Source organism: Ceratotherium simum, chromosome 2 (assembly GCF_057802395.1).
Source record: "Ceratotherium simum simum isolate JZ-2026a chromosome 2, ASM5780239v1, whole genome shotgun sequence".
NCBI lineage: Eukaryota > Metazoa > Chordata > Mammalia > Perissodactyla > Rhinocerotidae > Ceratotherium > Ceratotherium simum.
The window spans coordinates 79035278-79057413 of NC_141901.1; the positions used below are offsets into that span (position 1 = coordinate 79035278).

General features: G+C 36.2%; 2 protein-coding genes across 2 annotated transcripts in view; one reads left to right on the forward strand and one right to left on the reverse strand.

Annotated features, from left to right (window-relative positions):
* Positions 1-268: 268 nt before the first annotated feature.
* On the reverse strand, positions 269-20439 carry RPF1 (ribosome production factor 1 homolog). The gene is made up of 9 exons (XM_004431549.3): positions 20195-20439; positions 18683-18739; positions 16388-16468; positions 8070-8165; positions 7325-7478; positions 2069-2151; positions 1458-1639; positions 1133-1259; positions 269-497 (listed from the first exon to the last, which is right to left on the reverse strand). Exons 1-9 carry the CDS (start codon positions 20420-20422, stop codon positions 456-458), a joined length of 1050 nt encoding a protein of 349 aa, XP_004431606.1. The 5' UTR covers positions 20423-20439; the 3' UTR covers positions 269-455.
* The window catches only part of LOC101407785 (uricase), a 92041-nt gene continuing 90338 nt past the window's right edge, over positions 20434-22136 (forward strand). Inside the window, exon 1 of the mRNA XM_087448352.1 lies at positions 20434-21772. The gene's annotated coding sequence lies outside the window, so the exon portion shown is untranslated. The remainder of the gene's footprint in view (positions 21773-22136) is intronic.

The following is a 22136-nucleotide window of genomic DNA, read 5'->3' on the forward strand; positions in this document are numbered from 1 at the left end:
TTAAAACTTCTACCCTTCTGAAAGGCTTAAGGGACTGTTAAAACATCCCAGAAATCTGGCTTCCAATGTATATTCATTCAGAAAACAAAAAAAACTATGTGCCTGATCCAAGATTAGTATGGTAGAAAACCAGTGGGTTACACGTATCTACCAAGTACTGTCTCTCTCTAGCCCACATGTTCTGGGAAAGCACAAGTGGGAAAGTTAGTTTGAATCCTGATTCCAACCTAAGACAAGTTTTAGGAAACCTAAATCACAACTTCTAAACTCTTACCAAAATGACTTTTATTTGTATCTGCTACATAAACAGGGAATAGCAATTCATGGCACTTGGTAATTTGTCCAGACATGAAAGAAGGTTTATGCAATCAGTAAATGCCATTTTGAAAAGGGTCTTCTGTCACAAAATGAAAATAGGCCTGTTCAGTAAATTCTAATACTATTCCCTCAGTACTTTACAAATGGAATTTTCTTCTACTTGTATCCATTTCCCGGGGCTGAAAGGGAAAAAAAAAGTTAGTATGAACAATCCATAATTAACAATGCTAAAAAACGATGGGTTTGTCTCAGACTGAATAGTCAGTCTTTAGGTCTAATATAAAAGGTATTGGAAGTTACTGTTCCAATATATTTGTGTATAAAATTTTATCATACTTAAGTGAAATTCTGCTTACTAGACAAAAAAGAGGACATGTTTTAAAATACTGAAGTTTTCATTTATGACTTAGGAGGAGGATCTCCGAACTTCTACAAAACCTCTATAGAAATAGTTCTCAAGAATGCAGCAGAATCATGTTATAACACAGGCTTATAAACAGATTGCTGAGTCCCACTCCCTAAGTTGCTGATTCAGTAGGTCTGTGGCCCCAAAATTTGCCTTCTTAACAGGTTTCTTAGGTGCTGTTGCTGGTCCCACTTTGAGAACCACTGATCTTTGGGATACTTCGGATGAACCAAGATTAGTCACCAGACCCAAACACCGTATCAGAGATTGGTTCTTTCTAGCTCGTGGGGAAAGAAATTCAAAAGTGTAACTTAAGGGATAAACACCCGAAGCTTAAAGTACATGGTTTCCTTCTCATTCCACACTTTAAAAATTACCTAAATGGCTTTTCAAAGAGTAAGCACATACCTTATGGACCCATTCATATTCTCCATATTTAGAGTCAAAGGTCCCTTTCTGAAGAGATCTTAATTTTAAGGTAAAACGTGGTCCAAGTTCCTGAATTCCCACCTTCTTTTCACTCTTGAATATGTATCTTCAAAGATAAGAGAGTTTTAAGGAAATTAGTCTGAATGAACCCAACTGTTATTTCTTTCACATTATGACAAGGTTCAAAAGATAATTTATTTCTCATCTACAATACTTGTCACAATACATTAGAAAACAGGATTATATTGAAAATGTTATTTCATGATTGAAGTCAAAGCCCAAGGAGGTCAAGTATCTTCCTCACCTGTGAAATCTGAAGAAGATATAATCTCGTTGATTGTGGAACGTGGCAACCTGCCTTCCAATAAACTGAGGGTTATGGGGAAAGAGAGATGCAAACATACGTCCAATAGAATGACCCAGCCGTGTTGTAAAATTATTCAGAATTATTTCAGGTCTGTGTTCTGTGGGGTCCTTGCCTCTTCTCTAGAAAAATGATGAAAAATCATAATAACTAAGTTAATTGGCAAAACCATATCTCACTGCAATTTAAAGTTTTAGAATTTACAAGACAAATTTGAAAAACTTGAAAGTTATTCTCCTGCTTAATGACCAACTACCACAGATGGCTTATCAAACCCATGAAATAAGATGTATCTAAAATTATTTTATATGCCGTGAATGCAACATAAAGAAAATCCTATTAGAAAAGTAACATGTTTCTAGTAATGAAGGCTATTTGCCTGTCTGCCTTAACTCAATTACAATCTCACAAGAAAACTGTCAGTAGATAAAACTATTGCTTTAATCAGGAGAGCAAATGCCATTATTAAAATCAATCAGATCTATAAATTACCTACCAGTCAAATACTATGAGGAGACCAATGCCAGTCAAGGAATGCAATTAAAACTTACCTTAATTTCTTTACGCAGACGAACACTGCTCATTTTAAAATGAGCAGTTGGGCCATTTGGCAAGTGGCTCAAAATTAATCCATCTGTTCATAAAGCTAAGAATACGTTGAACTCTGTAATCTAAATCTTAAATTGTTTAAATAATTGGTCCTCTGGATGCCCAAAGGCTCCTAAAAATCTGTAGCTAGGAATAGGTGGGTGCATGTATTCCTCTGGGTTAATGGAAATTTTCTTACCGTACCCCAAACTCAAGACCCATAAGTCAACCTAAATTTTTCAGAAAAATAGATTAACCTATAGTTGTCCTGTTTCTCTTTTCACAATATGATAAATAGCTCATCATCACCCTCAATAGGGTTATGTTGGGCATTCAACTAAAGCAGATGAAAAAAACTATTTAATGTCCACTACTCTAACAAGAATGATAAGACAGGATGGGATTCTAGAATAATTGTAGCATTGTAAATAGAATGTTCAGAGGCTTTAAAACCCTAAAGATGTACCTTTTATATGTTTGTATATACATTTGTTTCATATATTTGTAAGATAAGGATATGCTGTCAGCTTTGAATATCATCCCAAAAGACCAGACACTCCTAAGTTCTCTTCTTGAAACCAAGGTTATTAGTGTTTAAGAGACAAGCTTTTACTCTTGAGATTACTGTACCACAAATGAAAATCAACCAACTAATAAGTATTTACTGATTGTCTACCATGAACACAGAATTGTGCTAGACACTCTAAACTACAAATTAAATATAAGACACCTATCTACTCAGCAGGGTTAGCAGCCCAAGGGTTTTAAAAGTCCTGGCAAACTAAGATTACTACCTATATAACATTCCTCAAATCTCTGTAGCACAATTTGATTCTTTCAAATACTGAACCGTAAAAGGAGATCTTTTGCACATCTCCTTAAAAGGAGATCATGTGCACACAATGAGTTTTATAAAACATTGCCATCTTTTTATAATGGCATCACACTCTTCCATTCATCCAGAGATGAAACTATGGCTATCTTCAGTTTCCTCCTCTCCCACCAAATCCTATTTATTGCTTTTACCTTCTACGTCTCCTCTTCACCCTTACTGTTACTGTCTTAATTAAGGTCCTTGAGATTTTCCACCTAGATTATTAAAACAGTATCCTGGTTGGTCTTACCTCTCTCTCACCATTTCAAGTACATCTTCTAAAACAGACTGTAAATCAAGTATGGATTTAGGCCTTGGTTCTATAAGTAACAAGCTATGGGACTTGGCTATGTTATTGTATCTGCACCATAGATTCTCACATGCTAAGCGAAAAACAAACTAGATAACCTTGAGTCTTGACAGCTGTAGCCAATTTCAAACTACTCTCAGCCCACACTCATCTACAGAATAAAGACATCAGTGTGGCACCCCTAATGTGGCTCCAAACTACGTTCGTAACTTGTATCTCCCCATGCTGTTTCTCCTAACTGGTAGGCACTGACACAGTCTCTTATACACCATACACATTAATCCTATCATGTATTTTTTGCTCATGCTATTTCAAATACCTGCAATATTTTACTCATCAAGGCCCACTTCAAATGCCACCTCTCTTCACAGTCAAAATTAAGCTCTACATCTTCTCAGCTCACTGTTACTTACTAGAGCACTTGTCACTTATTTGAGTTATAGTCATGTAAATGCCTTTCTTCCCAACAAATCTATTAGCTCTTGGAAGACAGATCTGTTTTTGACAGATACTAGTGCCTACCGCATAGCAGATTATCAGTAATTGTTTGAATTCTTTCCTCCTTTTCAAAGATTTGCCACAGGTTCAACTGCACGAGGTACAGTCAACAGTATCACTTGCACATTGAAAAAAATCATAAAAATCTTTTAAGGGGATTAAGAGAGGTAAAGGTCATTTCTTGAAACCTAAATCAATGCTTGAATGCCTTCTAGAACATTCCCACTAAATTGTGGTTTGTGTCAAAAGCAAACTACAAAATCCAAACTTACCAATTCCTAAGTACCTGCACTGTATGAAAAGGTTTATTTATATTATTGCTAATCTCCAACACAAACCATGCAAAATAGGAGTCATTATCCCTATTTCAGTAATGAGGAAAAGAGGCTGAGAAGGGTCAGGTAAATTAGTCCAAGTTTCAGAGGCAGGTGGCAGTAGATCTCAACTGGGGTGGGATTACACCAGTGCCCAAGCCCTTGACTGGCAGCTGCTCGAATTTGGAAATGTATAGAGGCATTTTGTTTGTCATGATGACTGAGGTGAAACTGGCCAGGAATGCAAAACATCCAAAGCTGTCACGAGTATAGCACAATGAATTATCCTACCTCAAATTTCCATTTAGAAATAATGAATATAGGATGACTGTCTGTCCAGGAAAAGCCTCCATGGTCCCACTACACCTCAACATTTACTAAAATGCCTAATACAGGCCAGGCACTATGCCTTAGAAACATAACACATTTAATGTGATCCTTGTGGGAACCCTGAAGATAGGTATTATTTCCTACATTTAAAATATGAGAAAACTGAGTGGCTAAGAAATTTTACTAAAGTCACAAAAGTAGCAAGTAATAAAGTCTATATCTGACATCACATCTGTCTGACCCAAAGCCACTAGGCTACAGTTTAGCTGACAAAATTCTTTTCTAAAATAAGTCAAAATTTATATTCCTCTAAATTTCCACCATTCAGCACTTTCCATATCTTTAGACAGCTGTCATGTTCCCAGATTCTAATCACCCATAGGCTGAATGTCCTCAATTCTTTCAACTTTTCTCCAAGTGTCATCATTAGGAGTCATGATTTGTCATTTTGAGCCCATGTTAAGTCTCTAAGAATCACCACTATTCTTATTAGGTGCTTACAAATTATTCTTTCTTTAATTATTCTACATTTTTTTTCTGGATCATGGCAAAGATTAACCAGTAGTCCTCTTTCCCCCTCCGTCCTTTAAAAACCCTAACTCCATTTGCCTGTCTCATATCTTCCTCAGAGTAGCACAGTCTTCATTTACAAGTTTGTGCAGATATTCTTTGAAGCCAGGATATCTGACCTCATTCAGAGTTTCTAGACCTTATCTTACAATCTCTTTATCCAAGATGGACTTCCAATCCCCTCTTACCAATGTCCTTATTAGTCTGAAGTTCATTTTCTGTTAACAGAGAAGACAAAAGCAAATTAAGAGATCTGCTTTCCCAGCATCTTTCACCAATACTTTGCCATCAGCTGTATTACTGGCTATCAATCAGAAAAGAAAGTGAAGGGCCGGCCCTATGGCTTAGCGGTTAAGTGCCCACGCTCCGCTGCTGGCGGCCTGGGTTCGGATCCCGGGCACACACCGACGCACTGCTTCTCTGGCCATGCTGAGGCCGCGTCCCATATACAGCAACTAGAAGGATGTGCAGCTATGACATGCAGCTATCTACTGGGGCTTTGGGGGGAAAAATAAATAAATAAAATTAAAAAAAAAAAAAAAGAAAGTAAAGTAAGTATCTTTGAAATTATAAAAATCAACACATCCAGGCAGGATTATATTTATAAAATTCCATTCATTAGGACTTTTAGAAACTGCTGTATAATTCTGTATCCAAAAATCGTGGGATATACACATAATGTGTGTGTGTGTATGTTTATGTGCATGGGAATAGGCAATTTCATATTTGGATTAAATTACTTAATTAGCCTAGTTATTTCCTTAATATAAATCAGATCTGCATACTGATGGTACCTTAATTACCTGATGGTTAACTTATCCTACAAGGTGTCCAATATGGTAAACAGAAAACTATTAATACATTTTAGGTAAAAAGACAATACAATTTTACAAAGAAAAGAGAATGTAAGCTTTCTAAAAGCAATAGATGGTATAAGCAAAACTTGTATACCTATAATAAAATGCCTCAGATAAAACAAGGATAGAATGTTTATCGAATTGATGAATATCTGCTTCTTAGCAAACAGTTACTAGCAGCCTTGAAATGATGATGATTTTTGAACTGCCAAAAATAAAAAGAGAGGAAAACTGACCTTGCCACTTTATTTTAGGGGGTAGTTTTAAAAAGGCAGCAACTACCTTAAAACAGATCTTTTCTGGAATAGTTAAGTATTTAAGAAGTTTTAGTTTTCTTTGGTACATTAACCCACAATCCAAGCCAAATCAACATCTGGCCAACAAGACACCACACTACAAACCTAGTTTAAGTCTGTTTTAGTTTCTGGAGAGCAACTAGTACAAGTGGATAATGTCATTAACTTCTATTGAAAACAACAAAAGCTATAAAGTTATTTAGATTTTTAAAAAATAGCTTTTAATACATCTTTTATATATATTTATACATATATTTACTATATATATATATTATCCTGACAGTAGGAAAGTCATTTATATTTTTTGCAAATTCTTAATAATTTTGTTTTAATAATTTTGACCCATTCAATTGATCATCTTTAAAGTTACTGAATTCACAGCCACCACTCGATAAATAAAACAACAGCAACAAGAACAAATCTAGGCATCCTTTATGTGATCTCTTATCTCAAAACAAGTAGTACTTTGGGTTCAGGTGACACATTCACCTTGAATCTGAGACTCATAGAAAAAGGACAGATTATTCTTGGCATCTGAAACACTGGCAAATACATAATATGTGCTCAAAATGTAATCCTGTGATACCACCTCTTGCAACATAAAATCTAGCCATATCAAACTATTTGCAGATCTCCAACTAGGTCAGCTCTTTCACGCCTCTATCGTTCAATTTTGGTCTTCTCTCTGCACTGGACATTCTTCCTCTACCTTATTCACCTCATTCACCCTTATCCACGTAGACTGAGCTTAAGCATCTTTCTCTGTCAAGTCCTTCCTCCCTGACATCTCCAGGGCAGATTTTACCACTCAGAGTATGCATTGTATCCTGTATTTCTCTCTTTAACTGTACTACCCATACTATATTTTTGTTAGTTTATATGTCTGTTTTCTCCTACTAAATTATGAATTCCCAGAAGCTGTCTCTTGCTCATCTCTATATCTTTTACTACAGATTAAAATTATGTCTTGCCTAGAGGCTGTGCTTGATGAATGTTTGCTGAATGAAAAGGAAAAACTAGTTCATAGAATCTTGGCTAGAGATACATAATTTTCTGGTTTAAAAAAATTATGTTTTGAAAGTTATAGGGAATATTTCCTTATTCTTTTAAACATATTTTAAATGGGAGTGAAGGTAAGACAGGACCCCTTCCTTAAAAAACAAAGGATACTTGGTGTTTTACGATCTTCATTAATAACAATTAGATCTGTGAAATCTCTTGAGATACACTGTGGAATAATTTTTTTCAGAGCCAGTCCTCTTCTGTAATACACATGTGAATTTGGTATAACTGTGGATAGCTGTTCACAGAGTCGTACTGTTCTCTGTAAAACAAAATTACAAAAATCCTCAAGTGAAAAAGAAAAATCTTATACGGCATACATTTGTAAGGAAAGGAGTAATGATTATTGTACGATAGTGTTATGAACAGAGAGCAAGGCTAGGGGAAGAATGAAAGCTGAATAGTGCTTCATCCTTTATCAAAGGCTGATCATCCTAAAGCAATGGTTCTCAACCTGGGGGTGATTCTGCCCCACCAGGGGACTTCTGGCAATGTCTGAAAATATTTTTGGTGGTTACGACTAGTGGTGGGGTGGGGGATGGCTGCTACTGGTATCTAGTGGAGAGAGGCCAGGGATGCTGCTAAACATCCTACAATGAACAGGACAACCCCCGGAACAAAAATTATACAGCCCAAAATGTTAACATTGCTAAAGTTGAGAAACTCTATCCTGAAGAATAGGTGCTTAGCGAACCACAAATCACCAGTACTACATTTTATTTGGCTTATTCGAAGGCGTTATCTAAGGCAATTACTAATAATTTAACTCTTCTGAACAGAGTTCTTTTAAATAGTCTAAGTAATATAAGGAAATTAGGGATTCAAGAACTGTACTAATTGATGTATTTATTACCCCATGAGGTCTATCTGATGTCGTGATGAGAATCTTGGGAGAAGTTTGCCTGTTGAAGTAAGAAGCAAATTCATCTGTAGCTTCATCATATGCAACCTGAGAACAGAAAAAGAGAGAATTTTACATCAAATACTCTACTGGGCCAGAATTTTAAAAGTAGTTCTAGAAGGAATCTATGACAATGACTACCTAGCTGATAAAGGATTTAAAAAGAAAGACCAGGTAGGACTTAATAGCAACATGAAGACATTGCGTGACTTCCCCTCTGTAGAATACAAGTATAAAACTGGAAAAAACTATCAAAAACAACTTCAGGACACAAACTGAGATGTGTTTATTCTTGAAAAATGGCTATAGCTGTAGACACGAATATCAGGAATCTTGCCTAGAGCTATTCCATTTCCCCCATCAACGGGTTGGTGAAAACAGTTAACTTTACCAACTTCAGGTCTGATGGTAGACAAGAACCAGCAATCTTGAATCCATAGGTGGTGGACTCGATTCAGGGTGGGAGAGGGTGTACATATGAAAACCCTAGCTTTGCCAGTCTAAGGTTATAGGCCTAGTTCAGGGTAGGTGTGGACCAGCCAGAAATTTAAAAGAGAGCTCTGGAAGTGAAAGAGCCATAGAGGGGCTGAAATAATCTCCCCACAAATCTCTGGCTGACAGCTAAACTCCAATGGGAGAGACGTGAGAATCCAGTGCACATGAAAGGCAAGGGAAACTTGAGAACTGGCTCCAGCTTTGGATGAATTCCTCAACACACACAGCTCAGTTGGCAGAAGGTATGTATGTCTTAGTGGCTCAAGGTGTCTCAACACAACCTCTGTCCAAATCACTGGCTGACCATTAAGCCACCTACACACAGGGACAATCCCTAGGGAGTCAGGTTAAAAATGACAAAAAAAAAAAACAAGTAGAGACATAGCGCCACTGTCAGGGAAACAGATTCCACAGTTTAAGTCTAGGCAAATTACTAAAACAAAAAAACCTGACAATGCTTAAAAAATAAAACAATCCAGAGATACTGCAATATGTTATCTAAAATGTCCCATTTTCAACCAAAAAATTAGATATGCAAAGAAACAGGAAGGTATGAGCTATAATCAGGAAAAAAGCAGTCAATAAAAACTGATTCTGAGTGGGTGCAGATGTCGAATTTAGCAAAAATTTTAAAGCAGCTATAATAAATATATTCAAGGAATTAAAGGAAAATATGGACTTAATAGCATATCTGAGATGGCAGAAAAATCAATGAACTAAAAAAAGCTTAATAAATATTATCCAATCTGTACAATAAAGAATCATAGAAAAAGGACCAAGGCTGGAGAAACTTGTAGGACAATGTTCACCATTTCAACAGTGTGTGAAAAGGGATTCCCATAAAGAGAGGAGTGAAAGGGGCAGAAAAAAATATTTTGAAGAAATAATGGCTGAAAACTCCCCAAATTTGATGAAAAGCTCTATAACTTACAGATCCAAGCTCATCAAACCCCAAGTAGGATGAAAAGAAAGAAAATTACCCCAACACATCAGAGTCAAACTGCTAAAAGCCAAAATCAGAGAAAATTTTGAAAGAAATAAGAGAAAAATAAATCATGTACAGGGAAACAATGATGATTAATGGCTGATTTCTCATCAGAAATAATGAAGGTCAAAATACAATGGAATATATTCAAAGCACTAAAAGAAAAACAAAAGTCAACCAAGAATTCTATATCCTGCAAAATTATCTTTCAAAAATGAAGGCAAAATAAGCACATTTTCAGATAAACAAAAACTGAAATAATTAGCTATTAGATCTTCTATATAAACAAAGACCTAAGGAAATCCTACAAGCTGAAAGAAAATGACACCAGGTGGTAACTCGGATCCAGATGAAGGAAAGAAGAGCACTGTAAATGGTAAATATGAAAGTAAACATATAAGACTCTGGGTGTCTGTACACTCTTAATTTCTTTAAAAAAACATGAGATTGTTTAAAGCAGTAATTACAACACCAGGTTTACAACACACACAGACATACAAATGACAGTAACAGCACAAACAATAGTGGAAGAAAAGAAGCTATACTGGTGCAAACTTGCTATATTTTAGGAGAATTATGTCAATATTTACTTGAGGTGGATTGCGATAAATAAAAAATGCATGCTGTAATTCCTAGAGCAAGCACTAAAAAAATAACTACATATATAGCTTAAATGATTAAGAGGAATTAAAATAGCATACTAAAAAATATTTATTTAATAAAAAGGAAGCAGTCAAGGAGGAATAGAAGAAAAATAAAGATATAACATATGTTAAAAAAAAGCAAAATGGCTGATATAAATCTACATCAATAATTAACATTAAATATTAATTGTTAGACTGAATAAAAAAGCAATATCCAACCACATGGTATCTGTAAGTGACTCTTGAAATTCAAAGACACAAATTGGTTGAAAATAAAAGCACAGGAAAAAAAAGACATACCATGCAAACAGTAACCATAAGACAGGTTAAGTAGCTATATGTACATCAGACAAAATGGACATTAAGAAAAGAAATATTGCTAGGGAAAATAAGGGGCATTTTATATTGGATTATGGGTCAATACATCAGGAAGATATAATAATTACAAATGTATATGCGTCTAACAAAAGAATCCCCCAAAAAACATGAAGCAAGATTGAAAGGAATGAAAGAAATGAATAATTCAACAATTATAGTTGGAAATGTCAATACTCCTCTCTCAGTAACTGATAAAACTAGACAGAAATTCAGCAAGAATATAGAAGCCATAATCAATGAACTTGAAACAACTCTTATAGCAATCTACCTCAAAACAGGAGAATACACGTTTTCCAAGGGCACACAGATCATTGTCCAGAACTGATCATATACCAGGACATAAAACAGTCTCTTCAATTAAAAAGGACTAAAATCAAACAAAGTATGTTCCACAACCACAATAAAATTAAATCAGAAATCAACAGAAGAAAGAAATCTGGGAAATCCTCAAATATTTAGAAATTAAAGAATACACTTAAAAATCGATGAGCCAAAGAAGAAATCACAAGAGAAATTAGAAAATATCTTGAACAGAATGAAAATGAAAACACAATAAACATATCAAAATTTATGGGATGTGGTTGAAGCAATGCTCAGGAGGAAAACAAGAGCTTTATATGCTTATATTAGGAAGAAAGAAAAGTATAAAATCAATAATCTAAGCTTCCATCTTTAGAAGCTATAAAAAGAAGATCAAATGAAACCCTAGGTAAGCAGAAGAAAAGAAATAATAAGGATCTGGGGGAAACTAATGAAATAAAAAAATACATCAAACAAAAAACTAATGAAATTATAAGAAATCAGCAAATCTTCCATTAAAAGACATTACTGAAGGGGCCGGCCCAGTGGCGTGATGAAGTTCACATGCTCCGCTTTGGCGGCCCAGTTGCAGGTTCAGATCCCTGGTGTGGACCGACACACTGCTTGTCAAGCCATGCCGTGGTGCCGTCCCATATAAAGCAGAGGAAGATGGGCACGGATATTTGCCCAGGGCCAATCTTCCTCAGCAAAAGAGGAGGATTGGCAACGGATGTTAGCTCAGGGCTAATCTTCACCAAAAAAAAAAAAAAAAAAAAAAGAGATACCGAAGATTTGAACAATAATGAAAGTAACACATCTTAAAAGTTGTAGGCTATACAAAAAGTGGTACATAGAGGGAATTTTGTGGCCTTCACTGCTCAAATTAGAAAAAAAGATGAAAGATGAGCTAATCAATCAAATAAATAAAAACAGAATAAACTCACAGTGTAGAAGAAAAACAATAAAGATAAGGGGAGATATAAATGAATTAGAAAACAAAGATTCAACAAGAGGATCAAAGAAAAAAGTAGTTTGAAAAGAATAACAAAATAGATACATCTCTGGTGAAAAGCCCATGTAAATAATATAAGGAATGAAAAGGGGACATTACTGCAGTCTCACTCATGAACACAGATATACATATTCTAAGCAAAGTATTAACAAACTGAAACAATGCATAAAAAAAAGATAAAACATCATAGGTAAACTGGATTTATCCCAAGAATGCAAAAGAGGTTTAACATTAGAAAATCTATTTCATTTACTACATTAGTGCAATAAAGGAGAAAACTGCATACTCGTCTCAATGTCTGCAGAAAAAGTGCATAATTATCTCAATATTTACAGAAAAAGCATCTGATAACATTCTACATCCATTCATGACAAAACAAACAAAAAAATCCCCAGCAAAAAAAGAATAAATGGAATTTCCTTAACTCATAAGGAGAATCTACCATTAATGGCAAAATATTAATGATGACATATTAGAAGTATTCTCTTTAAAATCAGGAACATGGCACAGACGCCATTATTGTTTTTTCTATTTATTTGACATTATGCTGGAGGTTCCAGTCAGCAAAAAAGTGGGGTAGGGGGAGAAATAAACTGTTAATGGATTGAAAGTAAGAAACAAAATTTACTTGTAGAAATGAATAAACATGAAACGAAAACAATATTCAAACAAATTATTAGAAATGAATTTGGTAAACCACTGGTTAGAAGACCACTATCCAAAAATCAACTCTATTTTTATAAACCAGCAAATAAAACAATTTTCAAAAAGATGTGATTAGTATTATACTAATAAGAAGAAACGTAAGTTAAGCAGGAATATCTCTGACAAGATTTATGTGTAAAACTTGTATGAAGAAAATTATGAAATTCATTGAAATACATTTTCAGTATTTAAAGACCTAAATGAAGCAATATGTAGAGAGATCCTTAAAATCACTGATCTGATTTAGAGCAATTTATAATTTTATATGGAAGAGCAAAAGTGCAGGCAGAGAACACTCCTGTAGACAGGGATCTGAGGATAGGGGTGGGGAGAGGCGTCTCGCCCTAACAGATATCAAAACTTATCACGAAGCTAAATAATTAAGAAAGTGAAAAACTGATACAGTGACCAATTGCCTTAAGAAAATAGAAAGCCCAGAAAAAGGCCCAGCTGATATGGATACCTGATATATGACACAGCATTACAATTCACTGTGGGGAAAGGTTGCACTACTCCAAAAAGAGGGCTGGGGAAACTGGTGATATGTAGGGAGAGGAGAGAGAGGGCAGGGGAAGAAAGAAAGAAATTGGTTTCCCTTCTCACACCAAACAGAGAAATGCTTAAGTACATAAATGTGAAAGGCAACTCTTCAATTCTTTTAGGAAAAAAAATATGAGAATATATCATCACAGGATAGAGAAAGATTTCTTAAATATGACAAAAAGCATTAAATATTTAAAAAGTTTAAATCCCAACTATATTAAGGACTTTTGTTCATCAAAAGACACCATAGAGAAGGTAAAAAGAGAATCCACAAATTGGAAGATACTTGTAACACACGTAATGGTTTAGTATCTAAATTATAAAGTTCTGCAAATCAGTAAAATATAATACAGGATGGAAAATTGGGCAAAAGACATAAGCTGGCCATCTCTCTATTGAAAACACAATATACCCATGAAAAGATGCTCAATCACATTAGGAATCAGGGAAATGCAAACTCAAACCACAATGAGTCAGCCCTTTATCACTCGTCTGAATGTAGATGACCAGAAACATTGCTCTTATACTACGGAGGACAAAAGGATACAACCACTATTTTGGAAAACATTTTGGCACCATCATGTAAAGTTGAACATTTACACACCCCACGACCCAACAAATTCTTACCTTAAGCAAATATTTAGAGAAACTTTTATAAATATGTAGCCTTTATATGCCTATGATTCCCAATTTGTCTCCAGCCAAGACGTCCTCCATGTCTAGTCAATGACAATTCCATGCTTCTAATCGCTCAGGTTAAAAATCTGAATACCATCTTTGAATCCTCTTTCTCTCACACCCCATATCCAAAAAATTCTAGTGATTCTAATTTCAAGACACTCCCAGAAAAAAACCCCAAAACCTCAGAATCAGAATAATTCTCAACACTCACTGTAACTACCCTGGTCCAAGTCATCATCATCATCATCACCTCTTTCCTGGATTACTTTAGTAGCTTCCTAACTAGTCTGTTTACTTCTCTAATTATATTCTCAGAACAGCAACCAATTAACTTTTAAAAATTAAGTCCGACCACATCACTCCTCTGTTCAAAACCATCCAATGGCTCCTCATTTCACTAAATGTAAAAGCCAAAGTCCTCAAAATGGCCAGGCAAGTCACTGATCTGGCCTCTTCCCTTTCCCATACTTTCCTGGCACCTCTTCTACAACTCTCCCCTTGCTCACTTAATTTCACCCTGCTGGCCTCCTTGCTGTGCCTCAAAAACATAGTAAGCATGCTCCTGCCTTAGAGCTTTTGCATTGGCTGCTCCCCCATCCTGGAGTACTTTTCACCCAAAGATGGCTAATTTCTTTACATCCTTAAAAGTCTTTGTTAAAAGGTCATCTTCTCAATGAAGCCTACCTGGTCGCTGCATATAAAATTGCAACTCTAACCAACAGAAAAATGGGCAAGAGACACGAACAAATAATTGATTAAAAAGGAAGAAAACATGAAAATATGTTCAACCCCATTCATAACTAGAAAACAGCAAATTAAAACTACACTGAGATATAATTTCTTACCTATCAGGCTGGAAAAAAATTATTTGTAACTGCAACATCTTCAGTGAAAGTTTAAAGAGTAACATATATTGACATAATCTCAAAGTATCTCCCCCCACCCAATACTTATTAATTACAAAGGGAAAAATAGTAGCTATGGTGGAGAAACCTGGCAGACATTACTTTGATCAATGGATGCAAGTTAACATAGCCAGTAATGGGAAAATCAACAATATGTGACTAGTAAGAGGCACTGAAAAGAACATAACATCACATCTGTAGTATTCTTGTCAAAAGTACATAAACTGAATATAATCACGAGCAAACATCAAACTCATATTTAGTGAGATTCTACAAGAATATCTGGTCTGTACTCTTCAAAAAAGTCAATATCATTAAAAGCAAAAAATGTCTGAGGAATGTTCCAAATTAAAGGAGGTTAAAGAGTCATTATAATGGAAAGGAATACATGAGCTTGGATTTTTCTTTTGCTAAAAATGACATCATTGGGTCAAAACTGGTGGCGTCTGAATAAATCTAATATACAGATTATATTAATTTTAATTGTCTGATTTTGATAACGGTACACTGTGCTTATTAAAAAGCACACTCGTTTACAGGTAAAACACACTAAAGTATATAAGAGTAAAGGAGTCTCATGTCTGCCACTTACTCTCAAGCATTTCAGAGAGAATATAAATGAAAACCAAGTATGGTACAATTTAACACTTAGGAAATCTGGGTGAAAGATATACACGAATTCCTACTTTTCTATTAAGTCAGAAATTATGTCAAAATAAAATGTACACACACATGCACTCCTATATATATAAAATTGCAAACTCTCTCTATTCCAGGTAGTCCTGAAGCTCCTCTACCCTATTTTTTAAGTTGAGTAACCTATCATCGGCTAACGTATGACAATTTATTTATTATGCTTATTGTCTCTCTTCCTAGAATGTAAACTCTGAGCAGGCAGAAATTTCATGTGTCTATGTGTGAGAGTTTGAGAGTGTTCTGTGCACCGATGGATCTCAAGTCCCTAAAAGAGATCCCAATACATAGCAGGCAATCAATAAATATTTAGTGGAGAACCGACTGACTGAATGAATGACTATACCAGGAGAGATGTGAAAGAATGTTGATAATAGCACTGTTTGAAAGCAAACAAACATAACAAAACCAAGTTTCCTGTACAAAAATTAAAAAAATATATACAAAGTTCTTAAAACCTTGATTCTCTCACTGTATTGTCGCAAACTATTTAAAGGGAAAATGTGAAAAGGGGAAGATTATCTTGAACCAAGAGTTTTATGAGGACACAAAAAATACTACCAAATGTTATCCTCAGGTATTAAAATGTCTAACAAGTACTGCAAAAAATCTATAGTATGAGGAATGTTTTTCAAATGATATAAAAAAAATTTGAAGTACTATACAGAGATTAAATGACAAATAAAAACTTTACCTAGGTGTAAAATATAATACATTTCTAGAAAATAAATAATTACTGCTTTTTTCTATACCATTATTGGGAAATTTAATTATGAAATAATTACAGCAAATACTAATATGCCAACAGTATAGCTGAATCAGTCCATTATACAACTTCACCAGCCAGTACTTTAAATTAAACGTCAACATATGAACAGATAATTTATCAAGTGTGGCCATCCAAATTTATTTAAGACTTCTAACACTACCTCTTCATCATTAGGGTCTACTGTCGTTTCATCATACACTCGCTGGTTGTCAATGGTCTTGGGTACAGGCTTTGGTGGTGCCTAAATAAGGGAAAAAAGATTAAGTTTTAGAAGTATTTTACATTAACTGTTCATTATGGTTGGGGAAGAATAACAGAAATCTGTAAACAATTCAAAAACTCAATCTGTTCCTCATTTCAACCCACTGCTACATCAATCCTAACAACGATATTGACCAAGCGGCTTTTTAACGCTTTGAGCAGAGACACACACATACTGGAAGAATTGCTAACACCAAATGAAATGGCTTAAAACCAGGCAGAAGCAGCAGAGAGAAGAAATTGGGATCAAAATAATTATCCGCTAAGAAGAAAAATATCAAACAGAATGGAAAAAATTACAAAACTACATGTATACGTAGCTTTGTTCCAATACTTCCGGAAAGCTATTCAGAAATATATAACAAAAGCTACAAATCTGTTTCTCTCTGCTGAACTAGTAATTCTAGTTTGGGGTATTTATGGTAAGGAACAAAAGGAGGGAGCAATTTATCCAAAGAAATATGTAGTTATCACTATTGTTAATGGAAATGAACAGCAAACAGGGCAAATGTCCAACAACAGGGTAACGACTGTGGCACTTTAACAAAAGGAATACTGTTAGAATCAGCAATCACACACACTTACTTAGACCAGATAATTGTGCAAATGAAATGCTAAGGAGCAGGAACACAGAACTATAAGCATATGCTAACAAAAACTAATTCAAGACACATGTACACTAGCAGAGATACGCAGAAATATGAACTGATGAACTATTTAGGATTTTGTTTTTTATTACTCTATGAAACAATACTAAGTTTTAAGTAATTTTTTAAACAAGGCAGTTCTAGGAAGTCATCTTTCAGTCCAAAAAACAAGAATGGTGATATTTTCAAATGGTAATCAGCATACTAATTTGCTGTAACTGACTGATTACTGAGAGTTAAAAATAGACTTAACAGGGCCGGTTGGGTGGCATAGCAGTTAAGTGCGAGAGCTCCGCTTCGACAGCCCGAGGGTTCGCAGGTTCGGATCCTGGACACACAATGACGCACTGCTTGTCAAGCCATGCTGTGGCGGCGTCCCACATAAAGTAGAGGAAGATGGGCACGGATGTTAGCCCAGGGCCAATCTTCCTTGGCAAAAAGGAGGAGGACTGGCATCGGATGTTAGCTCAGGGCTGATCTTCCTCACAAAAAAAAAAAGAGAGACTAACATTGCTTGTTACGGATGTGCAAGTCAAAACAGTGTAATATTGGTAATTTCATGTGATTTAACCTAATACTATTAAGAAAATGCATGAAAGAGCAGAGTGTTTTATTTGTATACAGTCTTTATATTTTTCCCTTCCTCAAAAACACTTATCCTTATTTGGTACCTCATAAGAGATGAGGGTGGAAGAGTTGCACGTTTTTAAAATTTTAAAAGTATAAATCATAACCTAGAACTAATTATAAATAAAATGAAACAAAATAAAAATAACTTAGCTGTGCCATAATGTAGAAGTATTTAGTAGTTCTTTTTAAAATTTTCAATAGAAAGGTTTCACTTCTTATCAATACCACAAAAATAGCCAAATCCTTTCTTGATGCATTATCTCTGCTCTCTTCTTTGCCATATCCATCCAGGTATCTCACCTGCTTCCCACTTCCCATTCTCACTCTTCACAGATTCATATCCTCCGTGTCACCTCTCATTCCTACACACCCCAACCCTACAACAGAAGAGGCTCTGTCCTGCCTTTCCCCAGCCTTGCCTGACAAAGAGTTTTTGCTTCAAGTCACAAGAACTCCAGCTATAGGCCTAAACTGAGGAGTTTCTTCATTCCCAAAGTCAGGGAGATGTGTCTCTGCCTCTCAAACACATAAAGTTAAGTAAAATAAGCAAGTTGAAGTATACATACCATTTATGTGAAATGTTGAAAACATGCAAAACATCATCGTGTTTATTGTTTAGAGACACAAACATACACAGTAAAGGTAATAAAGAAGTACATGGGAACAATAAACAGCAATTTCATGAGTGGTTATCTTTGGAGGGGAAAGCAATCGGGAAGGAGTACACAAGGGGCTTTGAATATTATTTGTGAATGCATTACTTCTTAAGCTGAGTAAAGGATAGAAAAGGGTTTGTTATATTATTTTTATACATCTGAACTATTTCACAATAAATTTTAAAACAAAAGTGATTCAACACTATCAGGGAGCATTCCTTAATATAAGACAGAAAGCAGATGGCTAAAAATTTTATTTACCTTATCACCAAGAGCCTCTCTCTCTTTTTTAAGTTTTTTCTTAGCTGCCAACTTTTCCTAAAGGGTTTAAAAAAAAGAACAATATTAAGAAACCACCATTTACATCACAAACACGTACTGTGGCTACAAATTACTAATGCTATGAACACTCAAACTGAGCAATCTCTGTAATGTCTTAAAATAAACATCCTGACAGATTTTCATGCCTAAATTATTATAAACCAAATGAGCTGGCCAAGCAATAGGATTTCTTTAGCAAAAATCTTGCTCCTTCAAAAAAATCTAAATTGGCAAGTCTGAATATTTAAAATTTCACTAGTTTATCTTTTACTGTAAAACCTCATATCAAATGAAAGTGCAAAATGTGTATCTAAACAACTTAAGTTTTTGTTGTTTTGTTTTGCATTCCTAACAAGTTGCATCCTAAAGAAAACCATGGCTATGCTGGTTGCTTCTCTTGGAAAGTACTAAAAATGGGAATGAGAGATGAGTTTTCAGGTTGTTTCCAATAAAACCATCACTAGTTATCCAAGTATTTCATAATCAAAATATACTTTTAAAATTATTAAGAACTTGTGAGTTAGGATTGTCTGTACCGTAAATTTGTATCTTCTGGAGATTTCTGAACAGAACGCTTGACACACAACATAAAATACTTTTTTTTCCCCACTGCCTATTGACCCTCAATCCATTTCAGACTGGAAATTATAGTCCTAAGAGGTCTTCTAGGACACCCTTTTCCCATACTCCCACACCAGAATGGGTCAGATGCTCCTTCTCTGTACTTCAATAGCGCTTTGGTACTTATGATGATTAAGACTCACTCCAGGGCCTCAAAAAAGTCTAGTAAGAGGAGGCAGGCAAACAAAAAGAGCATTGTGTGTGTGAACTTTTATGATGTGCAAAAATAAGCAAATGCTTGCTTCTAATTTTGCAATTTAACCACAAATGAGCACTGTGACCTTGGGCTTGATTTATCTCCTCATATTTGTTTACCTCCCAGAACAGTATGAGGATGACGCTGACAGTTACTAGAAACTTTACAGTACTAATTTCGGTAAGAGATGCTGCAGGAATCAGAGAAACATCATTTTGGATTTCTGTACTGCCAGCATTACAGATTTTCGGAATTAACCGGCGGTAGGTGGACGATAAGTGGATGCAGTGAAGCGGTAAGCAGGAGTCTTTTACCTCCTGTGTCAAGAGAGGGTAATTTTCACTACTAGGAGGGCGGGACGTCTTGCTTTCATTCTCAGCCCTGGACTCAGGAAGGAGTTGGTAACGAAGGGAATCCCTGACGCTCAGGCAAAAACCTAAACCTAGAGCGAGTCCCCAAAGCAGGGCGAGGGGACCAGAACACAAGTGCCTTAGCCTCACCCGCCCGAATTAAATCACCGTCGCCCGGGCCCCCAGGTAGGGGTGACCGCGCATGTGCAACACTACCACCCAGCCACCCCCGCGCCCGCGCGAGAACAGCGCGCACGCGTCCTGCCGCCTCCGCCCCTCTCATACCTTCCGCTGCTGCTGTTTCCACCGCGTGAACATTAAGTGTCGCCGCTGTTTGTTCTTAATCTCCGAAATGCTGAAGCCTGGGGGAAAGGCAGCCGCTCTGGGGGGTTGGACCCCGCTTTCCGTTGCCCCATCCTCAGCGACTGCGGCCTCCTGAGGTTCTTCGGTAGCGGCTTTGCGTTTCAGACCTTTCTTCCCGCTGCCGCCTCTCTTATCCCCGGTCTTCGCCATGGTGTTCGCTCCTTGGCGTCTACGGAAACGGAAATAGCTGTGTCCTCTGACCTCTTTCCTTAAGCTTTTACTTCCGGGTGGAAAAGTTCTTAAAGGAAAATGTGGAATGCCTCATGCGCTTTAGCCCTTTAAGAAGGTGCTGAAATTTAGGCTTGAGGAAAGATTAGGGGGCTTTTCTAGCTGTGTGGAAAGTGAAATGCTGAGTTCGTAGAATCCTTTATTGGGCGTCTGCTATGTGCCAAGCCCTCAGAATATTGGAACAAAACGGTCTTTGCTGTGTAGAGTTTACGTTCTGCTGGAGAGAGACCTAAAATGAGCTCACAAATAGATAGTATGGTGAGCTATAGGGTAATGTATGGTATGGAAAAAATAGAACGGGGTAAAAAGAAGATGAGGTGAGGGTAGAGGGGCAGTTTGCAACTTTTAGATAGGATTCTCAAGGTAGGCTTCTTTTAAAAAGTTACATTGAGCAAAGATTTGAAGGAGGTAATGGGGTAAACTATGCAGTTTTCTGGGGGAAGAGCTGCTAATCTGAGAAAAGTTAGTTATCTAGGAGAAAAGCTGTCCAGGAAAAGGAAAGATACAACAACAAGGCTCCTTAGAAGCAAGCCTGGCGTGTTCTGGAAACTCCGTGGAGGCCAGGAGGAGAGGTGGGGCAGGGGTTAGGAATGACAGATTGTAAGGACCTTGGCTTTTATTTTATGTGAGACGAGATGCAGATCTCTTGGAGGATTTTGACAAAAGGAGTGATCTGACTTACATTTTAAAAGCATCGCTCAGACTCTTCTTTGGAGAATAGACTTTACGGGAGGGAAAGTGAAAGGAAGGAGGAAATGACAGTGGCTTGAACCAGAGTAGTTTTAATGGAAGTAGTGAGAAGTGATTAGATTCTTTTGGGAGGTACAGTTGAGTGAAGGGCATGAGAGAAAGAGAAGCGTCAAGGATGACTCCAAGACTTTTGAACTAAGCGACTGGAAGGATGAAGTTACCATCGGTTGACATGGGAGAGTCTTCAGGTGGAGCAAATTTGAAGGTTAAGATCAAGATTTCAGTTCTGGAGATACTAAATTTGAGACACTTATTAGTCAACTGATCGTTGTTGTCAAGTAGTCACTTGGGATGTATGATTTGGCAGCAGGAGAGAAAGGTGTGGGCTAGAGATCAAAATTTGGGAGTCATCGGTATTTCAGACCATTATAGTGAATGTAGCTAAAGAACTGAAAAAGAGAAGCAGACCAAGGACTGAACTCGGGAGCAGTCCCACGTGAAGAGCTGGAGGGAAAAGGAGGACCCAGTAAAGGAGAATGAGAAGAGGAAATCAAGAGAGTGTTGTGGAAGCAAGTGAAGAAGGTGTTTCCCCAATGGTTAAATTTTGCTATATTCCTCAATTTAATTTTATGAAAATGCCCTCCAAAGAGAGACAAAAGAATTCCTTTTGGTTAGGAGTCAATTTTGCAGAAGCTACCTTAATTTCAAGTTATGTTTCAATATTAACATTGGGTGTTTTGATAATCCAATATTTTGATATCCATACTGCGTTTTTTACTCTTTCAAGTTTTTTTAAACAGGATGTTAAAAACATCAAAACTGCATCTTCCAGACTACAAGCCCCATCAAAACCACTGTCAAACCAAAAGTCCAAAATTGTGACTAGAAAACTAAAACCATCATGTTTGGATTTGAATTATACTATACAGCAGAAAGGAAAAAATGG